Genomic DNA, 25803 nt, shown 5'->3' with positions numbered 1-25803 from the left:
CAGCTTAGCTGAGAACTAAGACAAATGTGGGAAAGGGAATGGTGAGCAGGCAGCAAATTTTATCATGCTGGCAACCATGGGACTTTACACTGTGTACATTAGTTTTTTAGCACAGTATATATTTTTTGCCCCCCCCCCCCCCCCCCTGGAACCATGGACCTTGCCGTTGGTGGGGAGGCTTGCGTGCCTCAACGATACAGAGAGCCGTGCCGGAGGTGCAACCACAACGGAGGGTATCTGTTGAGAGGCCAGACAAACATGTGGTTCCTGAAGAGAGGCAGCAGCCTTTTCAGTAGTTGCAGGGGCAACAATCTGGATGATTGACTGATCTGGCCCTGTAACACTAACCAAAACGGCCTTGCTGTTGTGGTACTGTGAATGGCTGAAAGCAAGGGGAAACTACAGCCGTAATTTTTCCCGAGGGCATGCAGCTTTACTGTATGATTAAATGATGATGGCGTCTTCTTGGGTAAAATATTCCGGAGGTAATATAGAAACCCATTCGGATCTCCGGTCAGGGATTACACACGAGGATGCCGTTATCAGGAGAAAGAAAACTGGCATTCTACGGATCGGAGCGTGGAATGTCAGATCCCTTAATCGGGCAGGTAGGTTAGAAAATTTAAAAAGGGAAATGGATAGGTTAAAGTTAGTGTTGTGTACATAGTTCCGCGTAGTCAGCGCGTACACAACTTTCCCACTAGAGCGCGCCCCGCTAAGCACAACAGCGCAGGCGCAGCGCTCGTCCGTCTCCACACTACGAGATGGCGCTGTCTTAGAGACGGACCAAATTCTGCTTCCGCCGATCCGTGTATCAATATGTAACGCAGCCAATGAGATTGCCGCTAACGTAGAACCTTTTCTCCTCGCGGATCACACTCGCGCAGTGATACCTGAGCGCATGAGGTATTATAACGAGTGTACAGACCTCCGATTAGTTAGTCTGCATTAGTCTGCACCAGCCTGCATTAGTCTGTACCAGTCTATAGTCAAGTTTCAGTCTGTGCCTAATAAGATTATCATATTCCTGTACATAGCCATGAAGATAAATGTATTGACACTTTGTCAAGTATCAGAGATATGTGAGAATAAGATTAACGTACCAAGACCAAAGGAACTTCAGATTGTCAATTGTAAATAGCATCCAGAATCAAGTTAAGTAATTTTATGTTCTTATTATTTTAATAAATGTGTGTGAAAATTAATCAAGTTCTGTTTAAAGTTGGTCACCATCAATCTACTACTCTAAGCGTGCAAGTGGCATTTCTATCTTCTGACCTAACGGCAGAAGATAAACAAGCCACGATAAGACCACGAGACATATTGCTGACACTCGCCTACTTCGTTAGAGCGACAAGTCAAATAATCTGATGGTGTGTGTACCGAAGGTCTTACAGTACGCACACCACAGTTGGATATAGTGGGAATTAGTGAAGTTCGGTGGCAGGAGGAACAAGACTTTTGGTCAGGTGAATACAGGGTTATAAATACAAAATCAAATAGAGGTAATCAAATAGGTTTAATAATGAAGAAAATAATAGAAGTGCGGGTAAGCTACTACAAACACCATAGTGAACGCATTATTGTGGCCAAGATAGATACAAAGCCCACGCCTACCAGAGTAGTACAAGTTTATATGCCAACTACCTCTGCAGATGACGAAGAGATTGATGAAATGTATGATGAGATAAAAGAAATAATTCAGATAGTGAAGGGAGATGAAAACTTAATAGTCATGGGTGACTGGAATTCGACAGTAGGAAAAGGAAGAGAAGGAAACGTAGTAGGTGAATATGGATTGGGGCTAAGAAATGAAAGAGGAAGCCACCTGGTAGAATTTTGCACAGAGCATAACTTAATCATAGCTAACACTTGGTTCAAAAATCATGAAAGAAGGTTGTATACATGGAAGAACCCTGGAGATACTGAAAGGTTTCAGATAGATTTAGGAACCAGATTTTAAATTGTAAGACATTTCCAGGGGCAGATGTAGACTCTGACAACAATCTATTGATTATGAACTGTAGATTAAAACTGAAGAAACTGCAAAATGGCGGGAATTTAAGGAGATGTGACCTGGATAAACTGAAAGAACCAGAAGTCGTACAGAGTTTCAGGAAGAGCATAAGGGAACAATTGACAGGAATGGGGGAAAGAAATCCAGTAGAAGAAGAATGGGTAGCTTTGAGGAATGAAATAGTGAAGGCAGCAGAGGATCAAGTAGGTTAAAAGCCGAGGGCTAGTAACAGTCCTTGGGTAGCAGAAGAGATACTGAATTTAATTGCTGAAAGCAGAAAATATAAAAATGCAGTAAGTGAAGCAGTAAAAAGGTATACAAACGTCTCAAAAATGAGATCGACAGAAAGTGCAAAATGGCTAAGCAAGGATGGCTAGAGGACAAATGTAAGGATGTAGAGGCTTATCTCACGAGGGGTAAGATAGATACTGCCTATAGGAAAATTAAAGAAACCTTTGGAGAAAAGAGAGCCATTTGTATGAATATCAAGAGCTCAGATGGAAACCCAGTTCTAAGCAAAGAAGGGAAAGCAGAAAGGTGGAAGGAGTATATAGAGGGTCTATACAGGGGCAATGTTCTTGAGGACAATATTATGGAAATGGAAGAGGAGGTAGATGAAGATGAAATGGGAGATATGATACTGCGTGAAGAGTTTGACAGAGCACTGAAAGACCTAAGTCAAAACAAGTCTCCGGGAGTAGACAACATTCCATTGGAACTACTGACAGCCTTGGGAGAGCCAGTCCTGACAAAACTCTACCATCTGGTGAGCAAAATGTATGAGATCAGCGAAATACCCTCAGACTTCAAGAAGAATATAATAATTCCAATCCCAAAGAAAGCAGGTGTTGACAGATGTGAAAATTACCGAACTATCAGTTTAATAAGTCACAGCTGCAAAATACTAATGCTAATTCTTTACAGACGAATAGAAAAACTGGTAGAAGCCGACATCTTTCTGAATCTGCTCAGTATACTCATCTCTTGGTCTCCCTCTACTATTTTTACACTCCACGCTGCCCTCTAGTACTAAATTGGTGATCCCTTTATGCCTCAGAACATGTCCTACCAACCGATCCCTTCTTCTAGTCAAGTTGTGCCACAAACTCCTCTTCTCCCCAATTCTATTCAATACCTCCTCATTAGTTATGTGATCTACCCATCTAATCTCCAGCATTCTTCTGTGACACCACATTTCGAAAGCTTCTATTCTCTTCTTGTCTAAACTATTTATCGTCCATGTTTCACTTCCATACATGGCTACACTCCATACAAATACTTTCAGAAACGACTTCCTGACACTTAAATTTTTACTCGATGTTGACAAATTTCTCTTTTTCAGAAAATCTTTCCTTGCCATTGCCAGTCTACATTTTATATCCTCTCTACTTCGACCATCATCAGTTGTTTTGCTCCCCAAATAGCAAAACTCCTTTACTACTTTAAGTGTCTCATTTCCTAATCTAATTCCCACAGCATCACCCGACTTAATTAGACTACATTCCATTATCCTTGTTTTGCTTTTGTTGATGTTCATCTTATATCCTCCTTTCAAGACACTGTCCATTCCATTTAACTGCTCTTCCAAGTCCTTTGCTGTCTCTGACAGAATTACAATGTCATCGGCAAACCTCAAAGTTTTTATTTCTTCTCCATGAATTTTAATACCTACTCCGAATTTTTCTTTTGTTTCCTTTACTGCTTGCTCAATATACAGATTGAAGAGCATCGGGGAGAGGCTGCAACCCTGTCTCACTCCCCTCCCAACCACTGCTTCCCTTTCATGTCCCTCGACTCTTATAACTGCCATCTGCTTTCTGTACAAATTGTAAATAGCCTTTCGCTCCCTGTATTTTACCCCTGCCACCTTCAGAATTTGAAAGAGAGTATTCCAGTCAGCATTGTCAAAAGCTTTCTCTAAGTCTACAAATGCTAGAAACGTAGGTTTGCCTTCCCTTAATATTTCTTCTAAGATAAGTCGTAGGGTCAGGTTTGCCTCATGTGTTCCAACATTTCTACGGAATCCAAACTGATCTTCCCCAAGGTCGGCTTCTACCAGTTTTTCCATTCATCTGTAAAGAATTCATGTTAGTATTTTGCAGCTGTGACTTATTAAACTGATAGTTCGGTAATTTTCACATCTGTCAACACCTGCTTTCTTTGGGATTGGAATTATTATATTCTTCTTGAAGTCTGAGGGTATTTCGCTGGTCTCATACATTTTGCTCACCAGATGGTAGAGTTTTGTCAGGACTGGCTCTCCCAAGGCTGTCAGTAGTTCCAATGGAATGTTGTCTACTCCCGGAGCCTTCTTTTGACTTAGGTCTTTCAGTGCTCTGTCAAACTCTTCACGCAGTATCATATCTCCCATTTCATCTTCATCTACCTCCTCTTCCATTTCCATAATATTGTCCTCAAGAACATTGCCCCTGTATAGACCCTCTATATACTCCTTCCACCTTTCTGCTTTCCCTTCTTTGCAGTAGCTACTTGGAGATGAAGAAGCTTGCACACGACAGAGTAACATGGACAGCTGCATCAAACCAGTCTCAGGACTGAAGACCACAACAACAACATACATTTTTGCAGGAAATGGTAAAAAGCTAGATAGGAGACAGTGGAATACTTAGTGTTCTGTGCGGCAATGTTGCCAACGGTCACCATGAGGTCTACAATTTCTCTGCAATTAACATTTATGTGCCCAGCAGAGGGTTCATCGAACCACCTTCAGACTACTACTCCACAGGTACTAAGTGTGAATTGTAGAGAGCTCATGTAGACATAGACCTCATGGCAAGCGTTTACAACATTGCTGCACAAAACATGTAAGTCTGCCACTGGCTCCTAACTAGCTTTTACCATCTCCTACAGAAATGTACAAGATTATTCTAAATGATGGGCCCACTTTCAAAAATTCGTATATACTGAAGTACAAATCCAAAATGAACAAGCTTTATACCAATGAAAAGAGGAAGTTTCAAAGTTTTTGGTGGGCAACAGCAACGGTTTCAGAAGCGGCTGGTAGGGTTCACACAGCAATAGGGCCATCATTCTGTTTCACTGACAGTTGTGAGTGAGATGGCAACTGTGGAGCACAGGGTTTTCTGCATTCTTGAGTTTGCGAAAAGTGAGTCGCAAATTGTAGTGCGGTGGGCATTTTGTACCAAATTTGGTATTCAATCACTAACTCACAAAGGCATTAGCCATTGGTTTAAACAATTTAAACAGACTGGGGGTGTATGCAACGGAAAAAGCACAGGCCGACCGTCTGTGTCAGAGGATTATGTCCGACAGATTCAAGAAAGTTTTGTGTGCAGTCCCATTAAGTCTACCAACAGAGCCAGTCGAGAACTTGGAATACCCCAACCAACTATATGGAAAGTTCTGAGACAGCATTTGCTGTACAAGCTCTATTGATTACATATTATGCAGGTTCTCAACCCCAATTTGTGTTCATGTGCTAACAAAGATGGAGGATGACGCATTTCTACAGCGTGTAAGTTTTAGCAATGAAGTGACGCTCCACCTTAGTGAAAAAATCAACAGACACAATGGTCGCACATGAGGTTTGGAAAATCCACATTCGCCATTACAACACAAAAGAGACTCACCGAAGATCAACGTGTTCTGTGCCATATCCCATACAAAGATTTAAGGACTATTTGTCTTTGCAGAAAGAACTGTAACGGAAATCACGTACCTGGACATGTTGGAATAATGACTGTTTCCTCAAGTTATGGAAGATTTCCAAAACTTAATGTTCCAACAGGATGGAACTCCGCCCCATTGGCACCATGATGTACGAGGCTTTTTGAATGACTCCCTTCCTCAGCACTACATCAATCGCAGGGGACATGAGGACCTGGCTCTGCATTTCTGGCCACCGAGATCTCCTGATCTCACACCCTGCGACTATTTCTTATGGGGGTTAGTTGAAGGAAGCTGTTTACATCCTGGCTATACCAACCACCCTGAACAATCTGCGGAACTGAATCACTGCTGTGCACTCAGTAACAGCAGATACACTTTCACGTATGTGGAACGAGTTTGGCTACCACATTGATGCCGTGCAGCCAACAGTGGCTAAACTGAACATTTAAAACATTTCGAATTATTAAATAATTATTAAAAACTAATTACATACAAATTATTAAATTGATTCCTCTTTTCATTGGTCTAAGGCTTGTTCATTTTGGATTTGTACTTTAATAAATATGAAGTTTTGAAACTGAGTCCATCATTTGGAATACAGCTGTATACTAAGTTAACACTATTAGGAAAAGGATGGACAGTTACTTACCACAGAGATGACTCGCTGAGTTGCAGAGAGGCACAACAACGAGACTATTATACATTAATAGCTTTTGGCCAAAGACTTTTTCAGCAAGGATGAAACACACACACACACACACACACACACACACACACACACACACACACACACACCTCAACTACACATGACATGACTGCTACTGCTACCACCACCAGCTATGGTAGGAGCTGTCAGACACGTAAAACTCTAAAATGTAGAAGATTAAAGTTTTACCTTCGTTTTTACTTGTTTCCTTGCAGTGATCAAGGAAGTCATCTCTTCTTATTTTCTTTCCACTTTTGGCATTTTGGTGTTTTTGTTCCAGGTTATCCTTTTCTTTTGCGTTCTGTGGGCTTTCTGTCCAACATGTCATACAGAAAAGCTATACATTAAGTCAAGTGTTATAGTCAGATATGTAAACTCTAAAATGTAGAAGATTAAACTTTTACCTTTGTTTTTACTTGTTGTCTTGCAGTAATCGAGGGAGTCATCTCTCCTTATTTTCTTTCCACTTATGGCATTTTCGTGTCCTTGTTCTGGATTATCCTTTTCTTTTCCCTTCTCTGGGCTTTCTGTCCAACATATCACACAGAGATGCTATACATTATCATACATGTTAAGTGCAATTTTGTGAAGATAGACAGCAAATTCAATCCAACAAACACTGAATCGGAAAATTACTGGAATGTTATTCAGTTCTCAGACATCATCTTTAACAACAGCACGCATTACTATATACAGTGTGCACATAAAGTCCAATTATTTATTGCACAAGAATTAAAAATTGTACAGTTTTTTTTCTTTTCTTTTCTTTTTTTTTTACAAACATTTGATATGCGTGGTTCATGGTGTGGGTTCCTGTTGTAATGTCCTAGTTCATGAACCACGGGCAACGTATGAGTGGCCAAGTAACTGGTCCTGACAGTCGGGATACCAGTTACTTTGGAATAAGGCTGGGCATCTCGGACATATTCTGTTTCGTGGTCACCTTTGTGCTCAGACGGCAAAGACTACCAAATGCACTGGTTAGTCCCTCAACCGTTAGGGGTAAAACTCAATGGGACCTGGGACAATTAAGGCTAGCAACCTCAGGGTGTATACGTGGACAAGGAAACAAAATTCCCGGATTTTTCCCAGATTTCCCGGTTAAAAATACACTTTCTCCTGGGTGACAGTATATTTTCCCTTATCAATCCTTTGAATGGTTATGGTTTTATACATGGGCGTACAATTTCCCGGCACTTTAGAAAACTAAACTTCGAAGCGCTTTTGTAAGCCGTTCGTACCTCATGTCACGTGATCTCGCCAACCGATAACAGCGGATATTCAGAGCATAGGACATGTGATGTAGTCAGCCAACAGCAACATCACAGTTAAGTAGCACGAACACACAAACAGGGAAAGTTAATAGTTTAAATTAATATACATAGTGTTGCTACAAGAAAAGAAAAGCTTTCACATATAATATTGTTCTCAAGCTGCAAGAGAAGCTAAGCTTTCGCATATACTGTTGATCTTTTTTGCGCGTGTTACACTTTAAGATATATCACACAAATGTGCCAGTAAAATTTTAATAATGACATAAAAGTCTGATCTTTAGGGTTCGAAATTTTTCTAAATGACTCGTCATCAAAGAGCAGATTTTTAAATGAGATTTAATAAATTCATGGTACATTCTTGCACATAGTTCAACTTACGTAAAATGATATTTACTTTGAAAGTAACGCTTTTCAAACCACTATTCGCAATACTTTCCCGCGACCTGTTAGAAATAGGTTTGTTTCAGCAGTTGCAGAGAGAGTGCAGATAACAGGCTTGGGTAGGTATCATGATGTACGAAGCCCGTATGTACGTACGTATAAAAGATTGAAAGATTATACATTATGTCATAAAAGAAACAAGACATCAGAGGATACTGCAAGAGTATCGGAATTTTGTGAACCATATTAAAATGTGCCCATTTAAAGTGCATACTTAAAAAGTGCACATTCATATGTCCATATTCTCAATGAAGTAGACCTCGAGCTGATATTAAGCTTTTCAGTATGGTTTTGGGGCTGTAAATTTTCTTGGAGCACCAGTACTGTATTATATCATGTTCGGTTCTTAATGCCATACGTGCTAGAAAATGAAAACGTGCGCTTGAAATGCAGCGAACCGTTGAAACTAGTCAGTACTGTGGAATTAAACATTTCATTTCAAATACATTGAATGCCTCTGCGGAAAAGGTTAACAAAAGTCAAAGTTCTTTAGCAAACAGACAAAAATAACTTCATTGTTCCGCAAGGCGATTAATGCTTGACTGTCAGAAAGGTGGAAATAAAATAAAATCTGAAACTAATGATATATTTTAGTCTTCCCTAATTATGTGAACGTGTTTTATTTCACTTGATAGCTCCCGGCCACAGATATCCGTTTTGTTTTCATTTGACATGAGAGTAAACGAAGGGAAAACCGCAAAATCACTAAATGTAAATACAGGTCATGTGGAGACTGCCCACTATAACTCAGACTGCTCTGCGCATCAGCCCTGGATCTACGACATTAGCGAACCGGGTCAATACTAAAAAAAAATCGAATTTTCAAAATATGTTCATCTTGTAGCACACATATTTCCGAAAAGTCTGAAACATAAAACATGTGTATTCGAGGAAATGTAAGACATATTATTTGCTCTTAAGTATGCCAAAGTGCAGTGCCACACCTCTTCATAAAGCATTTTTCTACCGCACGTCCAAACTATATTCAGGAGAGTGGAAATTAAAATGTCCTGTGGTGCCTCTCCTTCACCCAGTCGACGCGTTTGACAGCCTGCCCCTCTTTAAAAAAAATCTCGCAATTAATAGCGGACAGGATTATTTGTAATCGAGAGAACAAAAACTCTTCAGAAAATTGAACTCTTTATTGCCTATTAGTTAATAACTTGCTGTTTTGTGTGGCATAAAATTAAATATAATATATTGCAAGAAATTACACATTTCATCAAACCTTAGCTCCTAGCATTTTTTTCTCTCTAATCTTACTACAGCTTTACACTGTGTGGTTTCCTTTCTGCGAATGAATCTATTACCTCATCAAAGTTCGTCAAACGTTTTGCTACATGAAAAATCGAAATGTCGTTATCTAAGACTGAAAAAGGTGTTAAATCAAAGACTGATGTAGTTTCTCGATCTGATTTTGTCTATTTTGTCACTGTCTACTAGATAAAACATCATAGGCCTTTCTAATATGGTAGCAGTTTTGTAACACACCAAATAAATGAGCCTGTTTTGGCACAAATGGCCATTATTATAACACGACAGAATATAATCCATGAAGTACCAATAACAAATGCCTATTAGGCCCGCTACAAGCAAAAAGCTTTGTCAGGAAATAGTTTCACATTTCATTCATATGCACCAGCTTCTCAAGCATCAGATCGAAAAGTAGTATTACGAAATTTTTATATAAATTTAGAATCGTCTTATTCTTCCATAATTTTTGTGATGTCCCCGTTTCTTCTCCTTCCTCATTCTAATAATCTTGTCATCGCCAATTCTGTAGCTATTGCTGCCATTGTCAAAATTTGTTCGCCGATTAACTTCACTAACCCTGCCAGAATCACAGGTTTAGTTATCCCGCGATTATTTTCAGGTTAGGCGTTCTTAAGTGTTCAAACTACACGTTTTCTGCATTACTTCCAGAATAGAACTTACGCAGCTGCTAGCCAGGGACTGTACTACTGGTCCTTACTAGTGTAGCGATCTGGCCAAAAATTTTCTGTCAAAATTTCATTTTCTTGGATACACCGAGAAGATAATACGTAATCTTTCTCACCTGTTATCCCTATCAGTCGTTTATTTCCATCCTGGTAGTCTGAATCTATGGATTTCGCTAGTAATTATAACAATGCTGATCATTCGCAAACCCAATCAACCACATAATCAGACAGCGATTGGCATTCATCCGTTCGGCTTTTCTCCCTCAGCTCGTATAGCCCCGTCCCCTTTTGTCTGCGGAAAGTTTATTTCTAGATGCGACGAGTATTCTCCTGACAGAAACATCACGTACACTATGCATGCTTTCAAAGGTCAACTTTTGATTCAGTCAGAAATCAACTTAAAATGTGTTAAAAAATGTTCAAAAACCAACAGGGAAGCGTTTCAAAACCATATGAATAATTGATAGACAAAATTGCGCTGGATGCTAGGCGCTTTGTGAAACAAGTTTTTTCCTCAAGAATATGAATTTGGCGCCCCTTTCTCCCGATTGCATCTAGCTGCGACTGCTTGCACAGCCAACTGCCACATTCCTGTAGCCAGAAGCCGGAGAATCTACTACTCAAACACGACTCAACTGCGAATGCGCATGAGCTGCTAATTGCTAAAACGAATCTAATATAAAATCCTTTGACACATTTTGCTGTTGGCGGACGCTTGCATGAGCACTGTGAGTCGTTGCTGTATATGGCGCATTCCCTTTGCAATTTAAGTTATTTTCGTTTTTTTCTCTTCTTTGTTTTTTATTGTTGAAGTATTATTCTGCAGTAGCGGGATACAGTAATATCCTTTGTTAGAGCATCGGTTCTTACCAGTCACAATTACAAAAATTTAACTGAAAACTAAAACAATGAAAAATTCCCGGAATTCTAAAAATATGCCGGGTTTTTCCCGGTTTTCTCCGGGATGAAAAAATTCCCGGGTTTTTCCCGAATCTCCTGGTTGTCCCGGGTCGTATACACCCTGAACCTGCATCCCTAGTATTTTAAATATGATGCTGGCAACAATCAGAGCAAAATGTCTCGGACCTTTGGAGGTGACGGAGTCCCACCTTTAATTGACAAACCAGGGACTCCTAAGATACAACTCAGCAAACGAATGGTAACAAGATGGGGAGCTATTAATATCAATGGGGGCTACTCTGGGAAGAAGGTGGAGCTGGCAGAGGCTGTAAGTAAGATGGGGTTGGACGTTTTAGCTGTTAGTGACATTCGGGTAAGGGGTGAGAAAGAAGAGGAAGTGGGAGAATACAAGGTCTACCTGTCAGGAGTCAAAGCAGGAATAGCACAATGGGGTGTAGGGCTGTACATCAGGAAAGAAATGGAACCCAGCATAGTTGCATTAAGGTATGTAAATGAATGACTGATGTGGATAGATTTGACAGTGTCTAGCAAGAAAATTAGGATTGTGTCAGTATATTCACATTGTGAAGGGACAGATCAAAATAAGATGGATAGTTTTTATGACGCACTCAGTGATGTAGTTGTTAGAGTAAAGGACAAGGACAGTGTTCTGCTCATGGGTGATTTTAATGCCAGGATTGGAAATCGAACAAAAGGGTATGAAAAGGTTATGGGTAAATTTGGAGAGGATATGGAGGCCAACAGGAATGGGAAACAACTCTTGGATTTCTGTGCCAGTATGGGCTTAGTAATCACAAACTCCTTTTTTAAACATAAGAACATTCACATATACTTGGGAAGGCAGGGGAACCAGATCTGTCATTGACTATATAATAACAGATCATGAATTCAGGAAGGCTGTGAGGGACACACGTATATTCAGGGGATTCTTTGATGACTCTGATCACTATTTAATCTGCAGTGAAATTGGTATTGTGAGGCCGAAAGTGCAGGAGGTCAGGTCCATATGTAGGAGGAAAAGAGTGGAGAAACTTCAGGATAAAGAAATCAGGCACAAGTACATAACAGTGATCTCAGAAAGGTACCAGTTAGTTGAATGTAGTCAATTACAGTCATTGGAAAAGGAATGGACAAGGTACAGGGACACAGTACTAGAAGTGGCTAAAGAATGTCTTGGAACAGTAGTGTGTAAAGGTAGGATGAAGCAAACAGCTTGGTGGAATGGCACAGTTAAGGCAGCCTGTAAAAGGAAAAAGAAGGCGTATAAAAAATGGCTACATACTAGAACTCAGGTAGACAGAGAAAGTTATGTTGGAGAAAGAAATAACGCCAAACAGATAATTGCAGCATCCAAGAAGAAATCTTGGGAAGACTTTGGAAGCAGGTTGAAGACTTTGGGTCAAGCTGCTGGAAAACCATTCTGGAGTGTAATTAGCAGTCTTCGAAAGGGAGGTAAGAAGGAAATGACAAGTATTTTGGACAGGTCAGGAAAACTGCTTGTGAATCCTGTTGATGCCTTGGGCAGATGGAGGGAATATTTTTAAGAGTTGCGCAATGCAGGTGAAACTACGATCAGTAATGTTTCAGATTTCGATGTACAACGGGATAGGAATGATGATGGAAATAGGATCACATTTGAGGAAGTGGAGAAAATGGTCAATAGATTGCAGTGCAATAAAGCGGCTGGGGTGGATGAAATTAAGTCAGAACTCATAAAATACAGTGGAATGTCAGGTCTTAAATGGCTACACAGGATAATTGAAATGGCGTGGGAGTCGGGACAGGTTCCATCAGACTGGACAAAAGCAGTAATCACACCAATCTTTAAACATGGAAACAGAAAAGATTGTAACAACTACAGAGGTATCTCTTTAATCAGCGTTGTGGGTAAAATCTTCTCAGGTATTGTTGAAAGGAAAGTGCGAGTATTAGTTGAGGACAAATTGGATGAAAATCAGTGTGGGTTTAGGCCTCTTAGAGGTTGTCAGGACCATACAAAGGTTGAGGTTACGGATATGAAAGTAGCTAGGATGATTGTAGGTACTAGTAGATGGGAACAATGGCAGGAAGGTGTCCACAATGAGGAAATCAAAGAAAGACTGGGGATGAACTCTATAGATGTAGCAGTCATGGCGAACAGGCTTAGATGGTGGGGTCATGTTACACGCATGGGAGAAGCAAGGTTACCCAAGACTCATGGGTTCAGCAGTAGAGGGTAGGAGGAATCGGGGTAGACCAAGGAGAAGGTACCTGGATTCAGTTAGAATGATTTTGAAGTAATAGGCTTAACATCAGAAGAGGCACCAATGTTAGCACTGAATAGGGGATCAAGGAGGAATTTTATAAGGGGGACTTTGCTCCAGACTGAATGCTGAAAGGCACAATCAGTCTTAAATGATGATGATGATGATGACATTTGATATGCGAACTATGATGACCCGGCAGACGTCAATATGGTAATCGAATTCTTACCATACACCAGATCTTTAAGGTGTCCCCACAGTAAAAAATCACACGAAGTGAGATCTGGTGATCGGGAAGGCCATTTCATGAAACTTCTGTCCCCTTCTGTAACAAGGCCGATCCATCGATGCAGCAGCTCTGTGTTCAGGTACTCACGAAACTCACAATGGAAATGGGGTGGAGCCACATCCTGCTGAAAGATGAATGGAGAGTCCGACTGCTTTTGAGGCATCAGCTATTGCTGCAACATGTGCAAGTGGGAATATCCAGTGACAGTGCTCTTGGCGAAGAAGAATGGCCCATACAGTTTTCGATGTGACAAGGCACAAAAAATATTTACTTTTGGGGAATCACACTCAAATTTAATGCATTTGTGTAGATGCTTTGTACCCCAGATTCAACACTTATGCTTGTTCACTATTAGTGTGAAAAGTGGCTTCGTTGCAAGAAATTAAGCAATCAACAATGCCATCTCTATCCTCATTCAATTGTTGCCACTGCGAACAAAACTCAAAACACCTGTATTTGTTGTCGTCATTTAGCTTCTGCACTAGCTCCAATTTGAATGATTTCATAGACAGCTTCTGTCACAGGACTTTTCACACTGTAGCCATGCACAATGCATCGATTTCTTTGGACTCCTTGAATGTCTCTTATATGAGCTCCACATTCACTTCACTCACACTGGGATGTCTGCTTCTCTTTGCCGGGCACAAGCAACCCATCGTAACGAATGTGTTGTGCCAGTGGTACATGGCCTTCTTACCGTACTTGGTTCTAAACATCCATTTAACAACTGTGTTTTTGTCGAACTCCAACACACAAAAAGCTCGCCCCACACCTGAACTCGTCATGTTTGTGACTAGTGCTGACTATCAGCAAATTACCAAACTACACTGTGGCGGTACACATGAAAAAAAGCTTTCAGGTATTCTCTTCAAAATGACATATGTATGATATCTGTGCTATGTTTTTTGTGCAATAAATAATTGAAAGTGTTTCCGGACTTTATGTACACCCTCTATGTTGCACTGACAATAATGGCAATTGACACTGCTTCTTCTTGTTCTTGTGCCTTTGTCCCACATCAGAGCAAGACTAGCATGGTTATTAATGTATTTGGCATGGTTAGTTAAGGGGCGGCCAGATTCCCTTGCTGTCGCCACCCCATTGCCATTAAAAGGAGTGAAATTGAGTGCTGGGGTGAAGGCGACCAACAAGTTCAAAACATATTTTGTATTACATAACTACATATTGGCCATGGCATTTCTTTTATTTTAATTATTATCTTTACTGTTTGAAAGTTCTTAGTGTGCAGCAAAGGCTAAATACAGAACATTACGAACCAGTACCTGAATACTAATCTTTTCAGGAATGATTTTTTAACTTTTTTTATGAGCTAAAACTTTTATTTGTGTGAACTGATGTAAAACAGTTCATGTGTCTACGTATTATGTATGTCATGCACTGATCCTTCACAAAGACGACTATAACAGTAACAAAAGTTCATCTATTACACTTGCCTATTAATACATATAAATAAAACTTTGCAAATTCTTGATGAAATCGGGGTGAAACTGACCATCAGCAAACCTTAGTGTGAAGTTAACCATCTTTTCCAAGGGGTTATTTTACATACAGACATTCATGAATGCCACAAGAATGTGCCATAATGAATACAGCAACAGTGAGACACAGTGAACGCAGCAACAATTCTACGTAATAATCTAGTGACAAGGTAAGAAAGTCATTGTGTCTGTAAGTTAATCTGTGTCTGTAAGTTAAACTACCAATTTGTCACATAGGCTGTAATTCTATTTGTTACATCATACTGTTGAGATCATACAAGTTGTCAATGTGAAAATGCCATCACAACTGAGGTTCCAGTTGTAATAAATTAGCCAAACCCAATAAATAAATAAAAATTAAAAATATCGGTATTACCCAGATAACCATTAGTGGAGAGACTTTACCCACTGACAAAGAGGATGTGACATTGTTTAAAGACTTTCTTTCAAAGTTAATTGACAAGGACGGAATTTCTGGCGAACAGTTAAACAACTGCGATGAAAGTGGCTTAAATTGCAAGATGAACCTGTGACAATCCTTCCTTCAAAACAGAATCTGCAGCTCCTGGCTACAAGAAAAATAAGGAACAAGTTATCATACTGGCTTTCAGTAATGGAACCACATGGTTGGGCTTACATTAATAGGGAAATCACAGAAACACAGACCTTTCAAAAACCTGAAAAATCAGGAATCACTGCTCCTACATGACACTCATCAAAAGAAAGCATTAATGAATTCAGAGACCATTAAAACCTCGGACCAAAATGAATTTGTACCAGCTATAGGGAAATATTTGAAAGACAACAATTTACTGAGGAAAGTTGTAACACATCTTGGTAACACGCCTTCACATTCTGCCAGTGACTAACTCACAAATGGAATCTAAGCATTACTTTTTCACCACCAAACAAATTCTTTTAGACCTTGAAGGTGAATGGAAATTGTGCTATCATTTTGTTGCTCAAAATGTATTGGGTTGTGGGGACATCAATGAAGAGGACATCACAGAATGGATGGCAAATGATGAAGTTGAACTGATAATACCATTGTGGAAATAGTGACACAGAGAGAAGTTACACAAGAGGAGGAGGAAGAGGAGGAGGAAATCTTAAGACAGGAGAAATCTCATCCTACATTTTGCAGAGTTCAAGATAACTGAGGCTGTGCTGAGTGAGAAGGATGAAGCAATACCAGCTGATATCATGTGTTTGCATAAGTGTTGGGTGGAGGGGTATTGGCAGCACACAAGAGCACTAAATGATGGAAACGACCAAAGACTTTTAAAAAAGTTCAAACCTCTAAGGTTCAAAGGTTCATATTTTCTATTAGGCCTGGCTTTTCACATTATGTAATATACATTCATATTTTTTAAAGTTTCCTGTAATAATTTTTGAAGAGTGCTGTATGTGCATAACAGACACTTATAATTAGCATGTATTATGTAAGAAATCAGAAAATGTTAATAAAATTGGTTTTTGGTACACATAAGAAAATGGGTGTTTTGAATGGTCACAAGAGATATTTTATTGAACTCCAGCCTATCTGGCTTGATCCTCTGCCATGTTAGGCTAGATAGTTGGAAGTCTACTGTATAAAGAATAAAATTTTATCTTGATGACTTTCCCTTGACTTATGGGAAATCAGTCTACTTTGTATGAAAAGCTGATTTTTTATATATATATATATATATATATATATATATATATATATATATATATATATATATATATATATATATATATATCTAAAAAGAAAGATGAAAAACAAAAGCGCTGGCAGGTCGATAGACACACAAACAAACACAAACATACACACAAAATTCTAGCTTTCGCAACCAATGGTTGCCTCGTCAGGAAAGAGGGAAGGAGAAGGAAAGACAAAAGGATATGGGTTTTAAGGGAGAGGGTAAGGAGTCATTCCAATCCCGGGAGCGGAAAGACTTACCTTAGGGGGAAAAAAGGACAGGTATACACTCGCACACACACACATATCCATCCACACATACACAGACACAAGCAGACATGTGTATGTGTGGATGGATATGTGTGTGTGTGCGAGTGTATACCTGTCCTTTTTTCCCCCTAAGGTAAGTCTTTCCGCTCCCGGGATTGGAATGACTCCTTACCCTCTCCCTTAAAACCCATATCCTTTTGTCTTTCCTTCTCCTTCCCTCTTTCCTGACGAGGCAACCATTGGTTGCGAAAGCTAGAATTTTGTGTGTATGTTTGTGTTTGTTTGTGTGTCTATCGACCTGCCAGCGCTTTTGTTTGGTAAGTTTCATCATCTTTCTTTTTAGATATATTTTTCCCACGTGGAATGTTTCCCTCTATTATATTCATATATATATATATATATATATATATATATATATATATATATATATATATATAAAAAAAAGGAATGTAGTAAGTTATTTCAAAGTACTGAGCCTTATGCTCTTTGTGTGAGATGCTAACTGCTGTCATTAAAAATGTTTAAAAAAGTATGGCAAATGGTGCTGTTATACGGGTTGGGGCAACAGTAATGACACTGATGTGGGTGTGCCAACTGTAAAAATTGTTAGTTCGCCTGAACAGATCATTCCAAAGGATTTAAATTTGCTAAATCTCATGTTAGTACGTTGTCGAAGTGTCTGTACCAAGATCCCCAAGTTACTCTCAAAAAACCAATATCGTATTAGTTACCAAAAGTTGGTTGATACCAGACATAAATAGCAGTGAAATTTTGAACTCTGATTGGACAATATTTAGGAAGGAAGAGGACTGATGCTATGGGAGGTGGCGTGTTCATTGCAATTAAAAGCCGTTTAAACACAGTTGAGATCGATACTGGGTCGGACTGTGAAATAGTCTGGATAGAGCTGTCAATCAGACACGGTGTGACCATTGTATTAGGATGTTTTTATAGACTACCAGCATCTGCAACAAACGTTGCAGAACGTTTCAGATTAAGTCTTGAGTATATAGGAAATAAATATCCAAATTATCCATTAGTTATATGTGGAGACTTTAACTTGGCGTCCATTGACTGGGAAAATTACACATTTATCACAGGAGGCAGATGCAAAGACTCATATGAAGTTATTCTAGGAGAGCTCTCAACATAAAATCTTAAGTAATTGGTTATAAAACCAACTCGAGATGGGAACACATTAGACACCTTGGCAACAAACAGACCTGATCTTTTTGAGGAACTTGATCTAGAAGAAGGTATTAGGGACCATAATGTCACTGAGGCTTCTATGTCAGTGGAAGTTGCAAAAAAGCCAAAGAAACAGTGAAGAGTTTTCTTGTTTTGGAAAGCAAATAAAAGTGTCATTAATGAATATCTTCATAGTCAGCTCCAAGCATTCGCCGTGGGACACAAAGATACTGAGCATCTTTAATCGGAATTTAAAGGTATTGTCCACCACGTGCTAGAGAAATATATGCCTAGCAAAAATATAGGGGAGGGAAATGATCCACCTTGGTCAACAAACACATTAGGAAGTTGCTGAGAAAGCAGAGAATTTTGCACAGTCGTTTTAAACGTAGTCACTGCCCCGCTTACAAACAGAAATTATGCGAAATGAAAGCAGCTGTCAAAAGGTCAATGAGAGATTCTTTTAACAAATTTGAACCCAATATTTTATCTCCAGATTCTATAAATAACCCCAAAAAATTTTGCTCGTACATAAAATCTATGAACGCGACAAATAATTCAATATCTTGTCTTGCTGACAGTACTGATAATGTAACGGATGATGATAAACAAAAGGCCAACATTCTAAACCTAGCTTTCAAAAACTCGATTACGGTAGAGGACTGCAGCACCATTCCCCCTCTCAATTATCGAACAAACGCAAAGATGGTTGACATAGTGTTTAGTGCATCTAGGATTATAAAACAGTTAAGATCCTTAGATGCCAGGAAGGCATCTGGCCCAGACGGTATCCCCTTAAAATTTTATGTTGACTATGCTACAAATATAGCACCATTCTTACCCATCATCTATCAGAGATCATTGGAACATCGAAAAGTTCCACCAGACTGGAAGAAGGCCTAGGTCATAGCAATCTATAAAAAGGGTAGAAAATCGGATGCACAAAATTACCAGCCAATTTCACTAACATTTGTTGTAGAATCATGGGACACATTTTGTGTTCAGACACAATGACCTTTCTAGACTCTGAGAAGCTCATCTGCAGAAACCAACACAGTTTTAGGAAACAGCGGTCATGCAAGACACAGCTGGCCCTCTTTGTGCATGATATAAAACAGACTCTAGATACCGGCTCCCAGGTTGATGCATTATTCCTTGACTTTTGAAAGGCGTTCGACACAGTTCCGCATTGTCGGTCGCTCCAAAAAGTGCGCTCTTACGGTCTATCTGATGACATATGCGCTTGGATAGAAAGTTTACTAACAGACAGAAAGCAGTATGTCGTGCTGAATGGGAAGAATTCAACAGAAACAAATGTAACATTAGGTGTTCCCCTCAGGCAGCGTAATAGGTCCCCTGCTTTTTACAATTTACATAAATGAGCTGGTTGATGGTATTGACAGTGACATTAGACTGTTTGCTGATGATGCTGTAGTCTGCAGGAAAGTAGTATCACACAAAAGTTGTGAACAAATCAATGAGGATTTGCAGATAATAAATGCATGGTGTATTGACTGGCAGTTATCTCTCAATATTAGTAAGTGTAACCTACCGCGTATAATAAAGCGAAAATCCCCATTAATGCCCAGTCTTTGGAAGCGGTAACATCCGTCAAGTATCTGGGTGTGACTATTCTAAATGATCTCAAATGAAACAATTATATTACACAAGTAATGGGTAAGGCGAACTCTAGATTGTGGTTTATTGGTAGAATCCGGAAGCGATGCTGTCCTTCAACAAAGGAAATTGCTTACAGTACTTTAGTTTGTCCAGTCTTAGAGTATTGTTTGTCTGTGTGGGACCCTTACCAGTTAGTCTGATTCAAGAGATTGAGAAGGTCCAAAGAAGAGTGGCAAGATTCATGACTAGTACATTTCGTCATCGTGAGAGCGTTACAAATCTCTTAGAAAGTTTGAAGTGGGACACACTTGCAGATAGGCGACGCGCTAAATGGAAGGAGCCGCTCACTAAATTCCAAAATCCGATCTTCGCCGAGAATGTATGTAGAGCATATATTATTACCACCAACTTTCATATCACGCAATGATCACCATTCAAAAATAAAAGGAAAATTAAGAGTTTGTACTGCGGCATTCAGAGAGCTGTTTTACCCTCACGTGATCCGCGAGCGGAACAGAGGGGGGGGGGGGGGGGGGGGGGGGAATATGACTTTGGCGCGAATAGTGCCCTCCGACACACATTGCTTGGTGGCTAGTGGAGTATATATGTAGATGTAAATAGTTGTTGGTGGCTGGATGCCCTCCTGATGTCACATCAGTACCAGCCTGGTATTTACTTAGCTGGATGTGGTAAACTGACTAAAAACCACATCCACGCTGGCCAGCTCACTTATACTATACTCACAGTCAATCTACAAGACATTTGATTTCATGCAGTCTTGTCTCCCTATATCCCGGAACTTTAATGTGATTTGTTACCCAGGATGGTCATTTGTTGTACAATCATGGAATACATATTGCACTCATAATAGAAATGAAGTACAGAGACATGTAAGTGGTTTACAACATGTGCAGGAACAAACTGCTAGTCTTTAGTCAGGCCATTTATTTCACTGAAGAGTAACAGAGCAAAAAGGAACTCTTGTTGTAGGGTTAAAAACAATATTACATATACTGAAAGTATTTTAGACAGAAAAGCAAGAGTAGCTCTAATAAGGAAGCAGGTAGCCTCTACCAAGAGTTGCAGAGACTGATAATAGCAAATCTCACTGCAGGGGCATTTCATGCAAAAATAGGACAAACACGAAAGAATGATTCTTCAGGAGGAAATGAAATTTAATTTAAGGTAAACTGTGAAATGCTACATCTAAATATTAAAGGCAAATATAATTTCTATGTGGCTTTGTTTGAAGTACTGAATAAAACAACAGCTGAGTAGTATAAGAGGAGGTATAGTGGCCTTTTTCAGAACAACTGCTTCTCTTCTAATATATATTTACATCAAAAATTCCCATAATTGTCAGTGTGGATAGATCTGCTCTATTCGTAACTTCTTTTGTTCTACTTAACAGAAGTAGCCTGCACTGGCTGCTTCTGCCTCTGAATTTTTAACCTGCTTGTATCACATCCCTTCATGATGACATTTATGGAACTCTTATCGTTGAATGAATGAATAAAAAAAAGGGAGTCAGATTATGAGTTCTTTAAATATAGTAAAGAAATTACACTGCCAGTACAGCACTCAGTCTAGTAATACAGCTGTCATGTTTCTGAGTACAGAATAAGTTCAACACTGCAGACACCTGCATTGTACAGCATTAACTCATACTCACTTTCTTCATGAAGTCATTTTCTAATGCATCCTGAAAATAAGTGACAGCAGTTTTAAGCAACAGTGTGATATCAACTTTTATTTCATACACAGTCATATCATGGCTAAGACTTTTATAAAACTTCACCAGACATATGGAGAATGTGTTTGGCAAGGGGCCAGGTTTTCAAGTTGCTTAAGGCATTTTTGGAAGAATGGAATTTATTGATGATAAATATTACAGTGAGATGACAAAAACAGTGAGACAGAGATTTACAGCTCTTCTATAGCAAGCAACATTTAATCAGTTTTAAGATAATTGGAAATTAGAAAATTCTGCACAAAATGGTTCTGAAACACATTTATGAGAAACAAAAGGAAAATATAAAGAACAATATTTTTATTATAAAGTGCTTGACACAATTTGAAGAAAAATTTTCAGTGTTGCGACCAATGCATCTTGACACACTGCACTGTCTAACATTGAATATTTGGCTATTAAATGTAACACCGTAGCTCTATGATCTTATTATTCACTGAACATTATTTCTCTTCAAAGTTTTCTCTCCCCGAAATAGGAAACTCAACTGAAGGAATGCAGTCTTAATAGTGGGCACAAAAACAACAGTAACAGGGCAGTTTAGGACACTTCCATTCACCACTTTGTAAGACTGCTACACAGAATGACCTCAACATTAAAAGCCAAATCTGTAATATACAATGTGTAAGAAATTTATAAAAATTTTAGGTAATTATTTTATTTACAGAGTTTGTTGATGTGTACTAGTTTATCAAGCAACAGCTTTGATGTGGCTCTTGGAAATTATCTGCGTGGGACACTTCCCTATCATCGAAACAAATTGTTGAAACTTCACACCACATTAACAACCCAATATTACATCATCATCAAAACAAAAAATAGATCCACCCCATTTTTGCACATCTGAGAAGGTAGCAAGACAACAGCAGACCCAAACACATTATTGTCAAGCTGGAGGGTAAGCATATGTTTACCAAAGAAAAAGCAAAGATGACAAGTGAACATGTCCACAGGACACGTGACAGCAATTCTTCACCAATGATATGCTGTTTGCCAGATGAGGGAATGCTTTCTAGGAATAACTTTCTTGGCAGTTGTGTGGTCTTTCTGAAGCAAGCATTGCGAGTGGTACAAAATAGTGAAACAATAATGTTGCAAAATAATGTAACTGAGAAGAAGAAGCACATGAGCTAGTCAGTTGGGTGTATGGTCACACCCAGGATAGGAGCCCCGCAGAATAATAAGAGAACATCCTTTTTAGTAATTACAACTCACAATATTTTATTTTGCACTAGATTGTGGCATCTGCATACTAAATAAAGGGAATGGGTGCAACAGCTGCGAGAATGTGATTAGATTGGTCACAAACATTTATTTTGACAAACGAAAGTCTTTTGGAGCACAGCTACACATATATATTTTACAAATTATTATTATTATTAGTGGAATAAAATAATAATATTCCCCTTATCAACAACAAAAAGTTATGATAAGTAACAATGCAGAATATATAGGAATGTTGTCACAATTAATGATGATCTTTAAATGCTGAATTCCATTCTTGTTTCAATGCTGTCCTTGGCACAACATTATGAGGACTATGAACAGCACAACATATGTTCTCTACAGTCACTAAAACTTTTATAAGTGCACAACCATAGATTTATACTGTAATATAGGACAGCATTCTGGACATTATTTCACATACAACTATTTATACATTAGAGATTCCTTAAAGAAGGTACTTGCAACAGGGGCCAGAACACTGGTAATACAAGGTGAAGATGTGGTCACTTACTTAGTAAAGTTTCACTGAAGATGACAATGGCTGACAAGACTTGCCCCTGAGCATATATAATAAAGAGATGCCAGGATACATGTGGCAGGTCGAAGTTCCTTGATCTGACAACCCACATAAAAGCTAGAAAGACGATGAACTTGTGTCTCTAAGCCAGTGAAGTACTCGTGAGAAAGGGTTCATCGCATTTTCTCCAACCTTAACATCTATAAATGAATTACACACACTTTCTTCCACTAGGGAACTAAAATTAGCAGTCTGGGAGAAGGTCAACAGGCTGACCAACTAACATGCCACTTTGCCATATGAAGATATTTTCAACAGACAGAAGAAGTGCAGGGTAAGGCAGTCAAATGGGAAGACTTGAGGAATGCCTGGCATCTTTGTTGGGCAGTTACAGGAGTGGGGGACTTGACCTTTGGAGTTTAGACAGGTTGAAGTTTTAATAGTCATGGAGGGTTGGTCAAGTATGTAATGTCCATCTGCTGTGTAGGCATATTACAAAAATTCAGATAATTCTGTTGGAGCTCACCAATCTCCTATCAAGATTTCATTCAGACATCCCCCACCCACTCCTGTGCCACCTTCTAATGCTTTCAGCCTTTGGATGAGAAACTTTGAAGCCACTGGCAGCACTACAAAAAACAGAACTCTTAACCTTACGCTGACATATTGGTAACATTTTCTCTGTTTGAATTCGATTCATATCATCAAGATGAAAAAACATTCTTCCAGTAGGATGGTGGAACAGGCCATACTGCTGCAGTGTCAATGATTTGCTTTGACTCATATTTCGTGGTTGCCTTACTAATAGAAATGGCATACTTCATGGCCTCCCTGTTCGACAGATTTATCAGCTCCAAACTGCAGGTTGGGCATTTCTGAAGAGTTTGGATGGCAGTGTATCATGTCATTTCATCTTCATTGATTTAAACCCTATCAAAACATTTATTTAATTTCAGTGCATTTAATTCATTTCACGTATATTCATTGTGGCAGGGTCAGCTACAGTTCTCCACCGACTTTTGTTTCCCCTGTGATGCTTCGCCCACATAACACATAGAAGCATAAGAGAGAATAATATCTTGGAGGAATGCTAAGATAACCTAATACTTAAGATGACTGCTCATCCTATGCTGTAATTCTGGGATTAAATCGCAGTTTGGTGTAATTTTTCAATTGTTTGAGCAAGTTCAATAGACTGAGTATTCAGCATATCAGAATGATTAGCACTGATAGCATTTCATGTCAATGCATCTTCACTGGTTTCATTCTCATCAACTCATTCATTTCATTTCTTTGCTGATAACAGCAACATCGTAGTCACTGATACAACACCAGAACTCCTGTTATAGAAAACAAATAAAATTCTCAAGGATGTCTACAACTCATCATTATGTAATAAATTAACATTCAACGTAAGGAAAACAAACAGTATGTACTATTGCATAAAGATGGAAAACAATCTGTTGCATTGAGCAGAGACAATAAATCTATAGACTGTTTAACAAACACAAAGTTTTTAGGGGTGAATATTGATTATGAACTAACATGACATGAATGCATAAAGATATTAAAAAAGAATGCCATCAGCAAGTTATGTTCTTATGCACTTTTGCATAAAGATGGAAAGCAATCTGTTGCATTGAGCAGAGACAATAAATCTATAGACTGTTTAACAAACACAAAGTTTTTAGGGGCGAATATTGATCATGAAATATCATGACATGAATGCATAAAGATATTCGAAAAAAAGAATGCCATCAGCAAGTTATGTTCTTAGCAGTTTGTAACAGCCAATGTCTAGATGTGACATACTATTTCCATATATACTCAAATCCCAGCTATGTGATTCTTTTCCAGAGATGAAAGGCACAAAACATGGACACAATTTTTAAATTGCAGAAAAGGGCTTTAAGAATAATAACTATAAGCAGTGGTTGCACTCACTATAAAGAACTGTTTAAAAAAACTGGGTAGCCTTACTAAACCAGTGAGTATGTCTACCAATCTGTTGTGCATATGTCAGGGAAAACGTTACTAAGTATTTTAGTTTAGTAATACATAATCATGGGACAAGAGGCAGTTTGGATTACATTCACCAAGGAAAAAAACAAACTTAAAAGCCAAAAAAGCATTTTCAATCAGGGAATTAAGTAATATAAGAAACTGCCCAAGGAAATGAAAAAGGTTTGTTTAAAAAGGCAGCTAAAACATTTTTTTGTAAATAATGCTTAGCCCTACAAGGCAGTTAAGGATTACTTAAGAGGTCTCACAGTGGTGGTTAATAGTAAAAGGTGGTAACATGTAACTACATAACATGATTACATTAACATGTAACGAACTAACTAAGAGGGCTGATCAACAAAGACTGAGACTGATTTTCAATATTAGAGAAGGAAAGTTGCTACTCACCATATAGCAGAGATGCTGAGTCGTGATAGGCACAACGAAAAGACTCACACAATTATAGCTTTTGCCTATTACAGCCTTTGTCAGCAATAGACACACCACTGAAAGCCATAATTGTGTGAATCTTTTTGTTGTGCCTATCGCGACTCAGCATCTCCGC

General features: G+C 38.9%; 1 protein-coding gene across 1 annotated transcript in view; it reads right to left on the bottom strand.

Moving 5' to 3' along the window:
* LOC124789991 overlaps nt 1-25803 on the bottom strand; it is a 68385-nt gene that overhangs the window by 22327 nt on the left and 20255 nt on the right. Inside the window, exons 4-5 of the mRNA XM_047257532.1 lie at nt 6779-6901; nt 6564-6686 (exon numbers count right to left, since the gene is read on the bottom strand). Of these exons, the coding sequence (XP_047113488.1) occupies nt 6564-6686; nt 6779-6901 (246 nt within the window). The remainder of the gene's footprint in view (nt 1-6563; nt 6687-6778; nt 6902-25803) is intronic.

Source organism: Schistocerca piceifrons, chromosome 3 (assembly GCF_021461385.2).
Source record: "Schistocerca piceifrons isolate TAMUIC-IGC-003096 chromosome 3, iqSchPice1.1, whole genome shotgun sequence".
NCBI lineage: Eukaryota > Metazoa > Arthropoda > Insecta > Orthoptera > Acrididae > Schistocerca > Schistocerca piceifrons.
Note: the sequence above shows the minus strand (reverse complement) of the source record. Positions and strands in the feature narration are given on the sequence as shown.